General features: G+C 36.1%; 1 protein-coding gene across 1 annotated transcript in view; it reads right to left on the bottom strand.

Moving 5' to 3' along the window:
- The window catches only part of LOC149805112 (microtubule-associated protein 1 light chain 3 gamma-like), a 40,848-nt gene extending 28,790 nt beyond the window's left edge, over positions 1–12,058 (bottom strand). Inside the window, exons 1-2 of the mRNA XM_089947475.1 lie at positions 11,832–12,058; positions 5,624–5,679 (exon numbers count right to left, since the gene is read on the bottom strand). Of these exons, the coding sequence (XP_089803601.1) occupies positions 5,624–5,679; positions 11,832–11,889 (114 nt within the window). The 5' untranslated portion in view covers positions 11,890–12,058. The remainder of the gene's footprint in view (positions 1–5,623; positions 5,680–11,831) is intronic.
- Between the last annotated feature and the right edge of the window lie 285 nt (positions 12,059–12,343).

Raw genomic sequence — 12,343 nt, 5'->3', positions numbered from 1 at the left:
AAGTGGGTGTCTAAGTTGCCTAAAAATTGTAAACTTCACTTCTTGTGTTAGGAAAGTGAAAATAACACTGAATGATTGCCCTTTCTGAGATGCTTGTCTTGGCCAGGCTAGTTCCAGTGTTATGTTTCAAGGCAAAATGTGTTATAGCATGTTATGTTTCAAGGCAAAATGTGTTCAAGTGTGACATTTCAAGGCAAAATATAGACTTACGCCATAAAATAGTTGGTGTTGATATGAATTACGCTGGCAAACAAACTCTTGCACATGCACAGGCATGTGTTTTAATAGCTGATTGACCTTTGACTGTTCCCTGAGTAAGTCAGCAGCTATTACTGCCTGATTTCTGCAAGTTATACTTTGATGATAAAAACATACAAACTTGTGTTTTAAAACTTAAATAGCAATTTGAGTTTTAAGAAAAGTAACATGAGTATTTTAACTACCTCCTGTACATTATTTTCTTGATAAAAAGCAGTTTGGAACCATAAGTGAACCTGTCATGAGAAAATAATGGCAGACATCATGTTCTGGGAAGTTCCATTTTGTTAGACTGTCCCTTTTCGTAAACCCCTGGGCAAATATATTCAGGAAAATATGCAATACATGGAAAGCAGAGTCTAAATATTAAGTTATTAAAGATTTAGCTTTAAAATTGTGAGGGGGCAAATTTCTGTCGATCTATGAAAAGCACATTAGTTTGGGCCAGAGAACAATTAATTAGATTTATGGAGACAGGCACTTGTTAAATCGCTATACTGCAGTGATGTCTAGTTGTAGTGGTAGATATTTTTAAATTAAGCATTCGTTTACATAACTGCGAGATGGACTTTTAGGGACACGGCTAACTTTGATTTTATAGTGGAACTGTCAAACTTGGAAAATTTCCAGAAACTGTTATTCGAAGAGCTAGGTTAAATTGACCCCAATTTTGGCACCTAGAGGAAAAGGCAGTAAATGTATAGGGGACTCCAAGGGTCAATTTGGAAGAAATTCTCTAGTAAAACATTTGTCCAAGGGACCAGATGTCTGGAAGATTGACAAACACAACTTTGATGGTATAAACGAACAATGCTCGAGAGCACAAAAGGGGAAAATAGCTCTTTAGATGTATTCCAAAAAGTACCTAAGCACTGACATATCCAAGCATATGTGTATCTACATGCTTGCATATCAACCTACCCACACAAAGTTTGAGTGCCAAAAGGAGATCAGATGGTAGGGAGGTTGGGGGAGAAAAAGAAAGGAAAAAGGTGAAAGTACAGATAACAGCTACAGTGGAATTGGAGTGAACAAGAGATAAGCAGGTTATGCAACTGTACAAGGCAGAGACTTTGATTGTTCACTCGATCATATGATGAACTAACTCTATAAGTAAAACAGATCAGCTATTTTTATAAATATATTTGTGTTATTAAATTTGGTGAAAGATTTATTCCAAAAAGAAGTGCATCTTCCTAATGTATTGTGTTATCACCATTGTTTATGAAATTGATTAAGTTTTGATTTTCTATGTATAGGGGCTTGAGTCGTTCTGTTCTATATACCTGCTCAGATCTCTATTTATTCCAGACAACAACAACACCTAGGGCAATCATCTCCTAGATAACGAGAACCAAATAAAGCAGACACCTTGAAAGAAGGTAGAATCCACCAATCAACCCTCACCCTTTACAAAGAGAGGGTGTGTTTACAAAAATGCAATTATGTAGGTCATAAATATACAAGACAATGCTATGTTGTAGAATTCGAGACATGCTGTAAGGTCAAGGTTACATTCTGAATTCAATAAGTTTTTGAAAATACAAAGAAAGAAAAAACAGCAAAGCAAATACTATTTACCAATGCCTAATGTTACACCAAGTAAGTAGACAAATAATAAAATCTTACACTTGATATCCTATCAATGGACTGGATATGGTAAAGTTTTATTGGCAACAAAGAAATTAGGACAAACAGTATCATCTGAAAGAAACGTGCATTAAAAGTGACTGGTTTCATTAAGAAAACCATTCTTTCTTCGATTAAAAAATGGGTTTAGTTCATTCGTATACTGACATTAATTCTTCTGTATGTCGTCTATGAATAGTTATGGTAAAGTTTTATTGGCAACAAAGAAATTAGGACAAACAGTATGATCTGAAAGACGTGTGCATTAGCTCTCATGTACATGATACAGGGGTTATTTCAAACATAGGTTAGAACTCTTTTCAAATGCCATTTATAATGGACTTTCAGAAAGTAACAAGAAAAAGTTCTTGATTAAGGGTAGTTGATTAAGCATCTGTACTAACTTGCAATTACAATCCTGTAATCTAGTTACTCAGTTAAAATTCATTACAATGTATAGTTTCTACTGTGCTCTTTTCAAGTCATAATGCCAAAATACACTGCATATGAATATGTGTTTATAATATAAGACAGAACTCAAAACCAATGTTAAATGCAAATATGCATATGTACTGGGAAATAGATGGCATAATTCAAATAGGAGAATGAAAACAACACACACATACACGAATATACATATAAATTTATTGCATGTCTTGCTTTGCTCCCACTTCTTCCTGTTCAGCTCTCACCTCTCCCCGATTTGTCTAAAGGGAGAAGTCATTTCTCCCTAAAATTCAAGTCTAGCATGACCCCTGTTGACCAGTGTTAAAACTGCACTAAAGTTCATTCCACACTGCATCATGAAAGATATCCGTGACTGTTTGTCATTCAATTTTCATGTCAGCCTCTTGACATGGAGCTAAAATTACCAAATTTGTTTCATGCACAAATGATTTAAACAAAATTCATTATATGAAGAGTGCCACACAAGAACTGACAACCTACTATCCAAAAGAATCTTCTCTTTAGCAGCAGTGTATTGAATACAGTACCAGCAGTGACTGTGATGGTTCCATTAAATCACGGACACAAGGCAGACAACACTAAGATGGGTCACACCTGGAGTCAGCTCATGGGGATGGCACAGGACAGAAGCCTCTGGTGATCTTTTGTTGGCAGCATATACCCCAGTAGGAGTGATGCACAAAACTGACTGACTGCCAAGGCAACATTAGTAAGCATGAAAAATACAGAAATATATCTCCAAAGAATTAAAATAGATAACCGACTGTTACTGTTGGACTGATAATTGATGGTAAAATTAGACCAATTCCCAACACTACATTACTGAAATACAGAGGATCTCAAATGGGTAATGATTTAATACTGAATTTATGAAACGAGTTGAATAATGTCCAGCTGTGTGAGCCTTGGCGAGGAAAAGCTGGACATTATTTAATGAGTTTCATAAATTTAATATTAAATCATTACCCATTTGAGATTTTTTTTTATCATATAGCCTTATTTCAGTAGAAATTGTTTAGACAGAAGAAAAAAATGAATAATTTTGTTCATCCTGACACAGGCTGTACCTTTTTATTTGTTGTGCATATAAAATAGTCCCAGACAAAGTTGAAATAGTAAAACTATAAATCAAAGAATAAGCATCCATCCAAATAAACAACATTTTACAAAAGACCAGTTTATGTCCACTTTCTTCTGTGAACAAAGGTGAGTTTAGTTACTTCAGTAAGTTCACATTTAAACCAAGCTTGTATATAGGGTAGATTCCATGCTACATATATACTGCCCCTCCATCCCACCCCTAGCTATCATCAGAGCAATACCCATAGTTTTACTTGTTGTTATTGTTCTTGTCTTGGGGGTTTTGCCATTTTTCATGTTATGACATAACAAACACCTGTGGGGGAAAATTGGCAATATTTAAACTGACAAGACCATTTTTCCCCAATTTCCTTTCATGAGTCAAATAAAAAGATTGCCACCAAAAATGTTCAACAAAAACAAAAAATTCCAGAAGGTGGGATTAAACGTTTTCCCACAATCGCAGCCAATCAGTAATGAGAATACTGCACCGTAATTTCATGTGATATGTTCACATATTATAATATCAAAAATATGAAACTACACACTCTATAGGCAAAGTGTACCAATTATGTAATAAATGATGATATATACTATAATTCCATCATAGTGACAGAGTACACCTCCCCCTCTAACTCACGCACAATGGGGTCCACAAACACAGACCGCACTATAAGCAAGGTGCAAGTTACAGAGGGACCTCCAAATATTCAAACAAATCACTTTGACATTGAGAAAACCGTGGGGTCGGGGGATTGGCATTAGAAAACTGGGCTGTTTAATGACTGAATCCTCATTTTACAATCAAGCTGATAATAGTTTTTAATAAAGCACTTTTTCTAATGAAGTTGTTCATTATTCTGCTTAAATAAAAAAATATACAACATATGAAAGATTGTTCCAACTGGTTTGAACAACCATCATGTGTACGCGAAAAATAGGTATATTACATCACTGATTTTTGTTTTCTTGACAAGTCTGGTTCCCGTCATGGTGTTTAATAGTATCCTGCCAAATCGGGATCCCACAAGCAGGGAACTAAACTAACTGTTGCTACACCACCAAACAAGAATCTTTTTTTTTAAAAACACGACATTTATTTCATGACATGTCTACGTCAAAACTCAATTTTTTATATTGTTCAATTAGTACAAAATTTATGTGATTTCAGTGGAAGTAATAATGAAATTTCTTATCATCCCTGATGATATCTCTAAGTGCCAGTTCAAGAATTCTCTGAAACTTGCTTGCCCACAATGGTCCATATCTGTGAATTCAAGTTCTTTATTTTACAAAGTACTCATTTCGCTTGGTTGCCTTGTTATCTTTGATCACAGTTATGAAAGAGATGGTTAATTTAAGGCAGTTTATGTTACATACACAGTAACATTTATAACAGTGTTCGATTGATCAAATTAACTGAGTTCACCTGACATACAACTGAAGCTGCTAGATTTTAAGTTAGTAGGATTTTCATGCCTTTTAACATTTCTTTCATTCCACCTCCTTTTTTTCATTTTATTCAAAAGATGTAATTAACATGATAATACAAATGAAGTCAGTTTTTAATTCAGTGCAACAATACAACAAATACTTCTGGAAGTCAGTTATCAAAACATGATCGGCATTTAATTAGGTTTTCAGAGAAACGCTTGCGGACATAGCTGTCATGGTAGATTGACACATTTTACGTTTAATTACAAGAGGAAACATTGCATTTATGACGATTACACTTAAAAGGAACTAAAAGATAGAACCAGAACACAGATTTCAATTGATAAAATTTGTAATTATTTATTAAAGTACTGCCTCCACTCGGCATGACATTTTCATTGATCGAAATTTCCTTACATAACGTTAATTACAGTGTACTAGGAATGTCGTTTTAAAAGAAAATGTGAAAAGTTGTATGACCTATTTTTTTAATTTTTTTAATTCATAGTGTTGATTAAAATTTCCAGGTCCTTACAACGTACCATTTTCAATAATAAAATGAATGATACATCAAAGCTGCCATTACCAACTTTGATCATGCTTTTCTTCAAGTTCAACAAATTGGGATCAATTTTAGGGGTATTTTCGGGTTTAAAAAATGGGATCCATGCCTGACCCCACATTATAAGCAGGTTTGCAACTTATCATGGCGCAAGTTATTGAGGAAGTGGTGTAATACTAAATTAATGCTTACAGGAACTTTCATTGGAAATTTTCCCCTTATCCCAGCAGCCTCCTCTTTTCTTGTGGCTGAAAGAGGAAACAAGATTTAAATTAATACATGTCACAATATTTATCTATCTACTGATATTTATCTATCCATCCATGTGTTTTTATTTAATCCATCTCTTAAATTCTAATGACACTGATACAACTGTAAAAAATGTCAAATTATTCATTTCAATACACAACAAAAGACTTTTTCATGCAAGAGCCACCATCCAGGACAATTTCATCTCTAGAAGAGTTTTACTTACAGCAGCTCTTTTATGAATGTAAATTACTTATCACTGATCATTACCATCTGGCAAAAAATTTCCCACACATCATTGACTTTTTAAATTTAGGTAAGTGCACAATTTTCTTCAGCTAACTGACTTGGTTGGTTATAACATGGTTCGGTCTATAACACCAGCAGGTTTTATGGACCCCAACTACCTTGTTGTAGCGGGGGTCACACTGTATCATATCTGATAAAGCAGGACTTTTTATTTTATGTGTGTGTGTGTGTGTGTGTGTGTGTGATTTGGATTTTTAACATAGCTTTAACAATTTTTCAGTCATATAGCTATGATATCAGTGTGGCAGTTTATCGTGATGTCTAGTACTGAGGCATCATGTCACAGCCATGTAGCATGATGTCCAACCCAGTCACATCATCCTGACACCAGGCCGAACAGTCCTAACACTAACCTCTTAATGCTGAGCACCAAGTGAGGCAGCTGTTAGTACCATTTTTGTAAGTCTTTGGTATGACTCGGCCAGGGATCAAACCCACGACCTCCCACATCCGAGGTGGACGCTCTAACCAACACGTCACTGGAGCAGTCAATTAGCCACAGGGATTACATGGATTCAAAATACAATCAACTTCAACTATTTTACTAATTCTCCAAAGTAGCTGGATAAAATTATGGTGACAATGTAAACAGAACTTACCAGTTGCATCATGGTAACTTCCAAACCATTCTTTCTTGTCCAATTACAGATAATTGCCAAATATAGTGGACTATATATAATTTTACAAGCTAGGAAGACTAATGAATTTATTACTTATCCAATGATAAATTCCATATCATTTATCTTTAGCATCTGCATGTTCATTTGAAGCGTTTTAAAAATTAATTTCTGTTACTAGTTTCTTTGCACCCAACGCAAATCAACTGTGCACAAATTTCACAATCCTTGCTCATTTTTAAGAGCCAATACATAACATTTTGGAGTGGTTTTCACAGAATCAACCATCCTAGAAAAAAATCAAAACATATGTATCTGTTTTGTTTCTTTAATAAGCTGGACAATTTTAAACAGTGTATTATTTTGGTCTAGCATAAGACAGTACAATATTGTAACATGCTAGCCAGGTACCACTAGGCAAGAAAAAAATATATACATTTCCTATTGCACTGGTTTTAAATAGGTATTTTTTAAAAACATTAAATATATTCAAACAACTATGGTAGTAATATATAATGTACATCTATAATGTACTAAGTGCTTCAAGTGCTAGGCTAAAGGGGTTCAATTAGATGAACAAATCAATTTCTAGGGGGTGAGGAAGTACTGGTCAAGAAAACACAGGGATGGTTGGCCAACCGGAAACACATGTGCATACCTAGGCATTAGTCAAATGCATATTATACAATAATCTGGCAGCCACCCTACATTAAAATGGTTCAAGCAAATAATGTTTAATTATTATAAATCTGAAAATTGACCAAAATGTCTTTTTTCTCCAGAGCTACCAAGCAAAAACTAAATGAGATTCATGCATGTCCCTGTCCCTATGTCGGGTCTGCAACAATCTGGGAGAAGATTCAGTCTCATTCCCATTAGCTGCTCCTCCCAAACACTCAACACCAATGGGAGATAATTTATACTGGGACCTAGCTTTCTACCAAACCACGGTCATTTGAGGAGTTCCAAACTCCTCAAATGATGATGACTTCCCCATTCTCAAAGAAGAGGTGGAGTCAGCAATAAGAGCACTGAAGAATGGGAAGGCAGCTGCAGTAGACAACATCCCAGCTGAACTTATCAAGAATGGGGGAGAATCAGTGAAAGAGCTACTAACAAAAATCTGCAACAAGATCTGGCAGACAGGTGAATGGCCAACACAATTGACCCAGTCACTGATTATAACACTTCCCAAAAAAGGCAATCTCCAGCTGTGCCAAAATTACAGAACTATCAGTTTGATCAGCCATGCTAGTAAGGTAATGCTGAAGATCATCTTGAACAAACTGAAACCACAAGCAGAAGAAATAATCGCTAAAGAACAGGCCGGGTTCCGGAGTGGAAGAAGCACAACAGAACAAATATTCAATCTCAGGGTTCTGTGCGAAAAGTACTCGCAACACCAACATCTATCATGTGTTCATAGATTTCAAAAAGGCCTTTGACAGAGTGTGGCATGAGGCATTGTGGGCCACAATGAAGAAGTATAACATGGGTCAAAAGTTAACCAATACCATCAAGCAGCCAAGGCTACCAGTGCCGTAATTGCCCAAGGTGCTGTGGGGGACTGGTTCCAGACAACAGTGGGAGTGTGTCAAGGCTGTCTCCTGTCACCCACGCTTTTCAACATCTACTTAGAGCGCATCATGAGCGAAGCCCTGGAAAACCACTGTGGGACAGTTAGCATTGAAGGGCGTAACATCATCAACCTCCGCTTTTCAGATGACATTGATGGGGTGGCAGGCAGTGAAGACAAGCTAGCCACCTTAGTGAAGAACCTGGATGAAACATCTTCCAGATTTGACATGGAGATAAGCGCTGAGAAGACAAAACTGATGACAAATAGTGGCAAACAAATCTCAGCCAAGATTAAAGTCAGAGGACATGAACTGGAAACAGTGAGCCAGTTCAAATATCTTGGTTCCAAAATCACTGAAGAGGGATCAAAAGCAGAAATTTTGTCAAGTGCAGCACAAACAATGGCAGCTATGTCAAAGCTAAGACCCATCTGGAGAGACAAGAATATGTCTGAAAACTAAAATCAGACTATTGCGAGCTCTAGTCATCTCAGTCTTTTTGTACTCATGTGAGGCATGGACCCTGACAGCAGAATTAAAACGAAGAATCCAGTCACTTGAAATGAGATGCTACAGAACCATCCTTGGCATCTCTTACATGGACCACATCACAAATGAAGAAGTGCGTAACACCATCAGGCACGAAGTAGGCCAATATGAGGACCTCCTCACCACCGTCAAAAAGAGAAAGCTGAAATGGTATGGCCATGTCACTAGAGCCAACAGTCTATCCACAACAGTCCTGCAGGGTAGCATCCAGGGTGGCAGAAGGAGAGGTGGACAGAGAAAAAAGTGGACTGACAACATCACAGAATGGACCAGGAAAAGTTTTGTGGAGACACAGGCATTGGCACATGATCAAAACAAGTAGAGAGAACTGGTCAGATGTTCAGCAGCACAGTGCCTCAACGACCACACTAGGTCATGAGACTGATGATGATCAGCTTTCTACCCGTACCTTATCCAGGCAAGTAAGAGAAAAATGAAAAACAAACACAAAACATCCTTTAAAAACCGTGATTGTAATTAGTACTGAAATTAATTTTTAAAATAAGAATATTTATGAATGAATATTAAAGTTGCATATTGTTTTATATATTTGTTGCATCATTTCTATATGACTGTTTCCATTTTTAACAAACCTCACAAGTTACTTACACTTTCATAGGGCCCTTGTAATATGCAGTGTCACTGACCATATTACGTGCACTAACCAGTCACACAAAGTTGGTAACCTGATTGCAGTCACGAATCACAAAGAGCTGCTTATCTCCTGAACTGAAAGTTTTGTGCAAACTTTGAAAACATCTGACCCAGCTTTCACTAAACTTCTCAACCTTGAGCACTGTGCACATGATGTTTGTCAGAAATCATTTTGATATTACAACAGAAATTCTGTCAATACCTCGGTTTTCAAAACAGCTGTCCACAACTATGATGGCAAAAAAAAAATGTATTTAGATAAATCACGTAGATACTCAAATTTAGATCTGTTGTGTCAAGCTGGAGCTGGGTGTGTTTGCTTCACTGATGTACGCAAAAGGTTTTGATAACACTCAAGTGGCTGCCACTAATTAGGCAGATAAATGAATGGCAGATACCATAGTAATGATGGGTTCCATATTTTAGTAAAAGGCCATCTATTTTAAGTGGGATTTTTTTTATATTATTTTAGGGACAGGGTTGGGTTTCTCCACCTCCTGTTTGTCTGGTTTCTCCACACATCTCTCTCTCACCCCTATCTGTCAACTATTAAATCAATTGTTTTTTAAAATTTTATTACTGCCCAGGGGCCTAACCATAAGATCAAATTTTTATCTTAAAACCTGACAGGGCCATGTAGTGTAAAACCCTGTCAGGTCTGGATATCTGTCCACTGCACACACTGATTTTTTTATTAGAAAAATTACACATCTCATATTTTAGCAACACTGATGACAAGACAAGTCTATATATAAGTTAGATGGGTATCAATTGTTGACAGATTTTGTTCAAGATTATGGCTACTTGACTACAGATTTAACTCCAGACAGTGGTGACAATAGTATATATTTCCAGATGACCTATTTCCTACTGACATCACAAAAAATATTAGAATTTTAATCGAATGTAGGCTGTTTATATTCAAAAAGTAAATCCACATTTGATCACAAGTCTCAAAAGAAACCAGTGATCACAGTTATCAAAGAAATCTTCATTATTGACATGAGTTTGTCTTGGTTCATAATGTTTTACATCAAGCCCAAAGTGGCTTAGCTTTTCTCATGATATTTCGTCCTCAAAATCTCACATTGGAAAGAAAATAACGCACAGATCACATACTAGCTGCTGGATTTCTTTTCCTAAACAAATTCAGCTTCTGACTCACTGATGCTGGGCCAACAATGTAAAATTACTGGAGAAAAACCCTGTAATTTGATTGGCAAACTGTCAACAATTTTAATACTTTTCTGACAATCGATGCATTTTTAAAAGATCATATCACCCAAGGCATTTGCTTCATGATACATGCATGTATCAGACAAAGCTGTACTAAAGAACAGAGTTTCATAACCACTTCTCACTTCCCATTGCTCCTACTAAAATATGTAACATGATAAGAATGTCAGCATCACATTAGCACAATAATCTAGTAGCTCTAACAAAATTGTTCAAACAATCAACAATGTCTAATTCATGTAATTTTGAAGACAGACTAAAATGTCTTTAATGTCCAGAGCTACCATGATCTGCAATCTGAATGCAGGATCTGTGTTGCCTGCACCAATTTCGAGGATGATTTAGAATTGTTCTTAGCTGCTCTTTGTGAATATCTACACACAAAAACATAGGTGGGTTCACCCCAAAGCTAGTATTATTTCCTGCCTTATCCAAGCAAGTATTACATCAGTGTGTTTCATAAACTCATGAGATTAACCAAAGAATAACCCCGATTTACAAGTCCACATGATGATGAAATTACAATACCCGTACTTACACTCTAAAGCTACAAATATTTAGAAGGTGTAAAAGTAGCCCAAGTAATAAATACAAACAAGCATTTATTTTTATTCTGAGTCAGAGAAAGAACATGCTTGATATGACATATTAAACTCTTTCTTTATATATCGTAACAGCAGTATGACATAGCTACATGACCCTTAGGTCACTGGCCGGGATAAGGTCGAGTAGGGTAGATATGGGGGGGGGGGAGACACGTTGGAAAAATGCAATGAGATTTACTATCATGAGCTAATTATATGATCTGATTCAAAAACTTGTAACTGACAGAACCTATTCTTCAAAATGTCATAATTTTTATCTGAAAGACTCTCTCATCCTAAAATCAATAATGCATCCGTACAAAACTGTGATTCATTATGTACCTGGCAGTCAAAATATTGATCAGAAATAAACTGCCTTGACACATACACTGCAAAAGTGTATTTCCTAAAATCAGCACTTTTTCATTACTATATAAAATGTCATTTCGTAAACAGCAGGTACAAGAACTCCATTATCTTATATAAAAGAACAGATAAAAAATTATAGCCTGATTGTCTAGTTTTACAAACAATTTTCAAATATTAACTCCCACTCACCGTCGTCGGCTCAACAGTTTATGGTACACGACAATCTCTTCTCCATTTTGACAATAAGTAAACTTACCAAAACTTTTTCGCTGTTTAAAAGTTTTCAACGCTTTATTCTCCTTTGATTCTGGCATCTTCTTTCCCTGTTAAACTCCTCTGCAAATTTTATGCGAATGTGTAAATCACAACTATTTTCCCGCACACTGTCAGTCTCATGTAACTTACACGACGTCTTGATTTTAAGTGCTAATGCACAGGTGCTCTTACGTCATTAATAAAGCTCTTATCTGATTGGCTCGTTGCCTGTTTTGGTGAGTCAAAGTATTGTGATATACTGTTCATACCACATAGTTTTAAACCAAATTTGGAAATATATTATTATGTGTGTAGGTACTTACTTTACCAATGTTAAAAATATCCCCTCTAATAGTTCTATCGGGAGATTTATCCCGAAACTTACGCGGTGGATATTGTGACACCCCCACCCCCTTTGTCTCTTTTTTTCTCTCTTTCTTTTTATACATTTTCATCAAACATGAAGCATACAGTCATACGAGGACACATCAAATATGCAACATGTTCTTATGA

This window comes from Sinohyriopsis cumingii, chromosome 2, assembly GCF_028554795.1.
Source record: "Sinohyriopsis cumingii isolate HCF-2022 chromosome 2, ASM2855479v2, whole genome shotgun sequence".
Taxonomy (NCBI): Eukaryota; Metazoa; Mollusca; class Bivalvia; order Unionida; family Unionidae; genus Sinohyriopsis; species Sinohyriopsis cumingii.
This window is presented reverse-complemented; position numbering and strand designations above follow the sequence as displayed.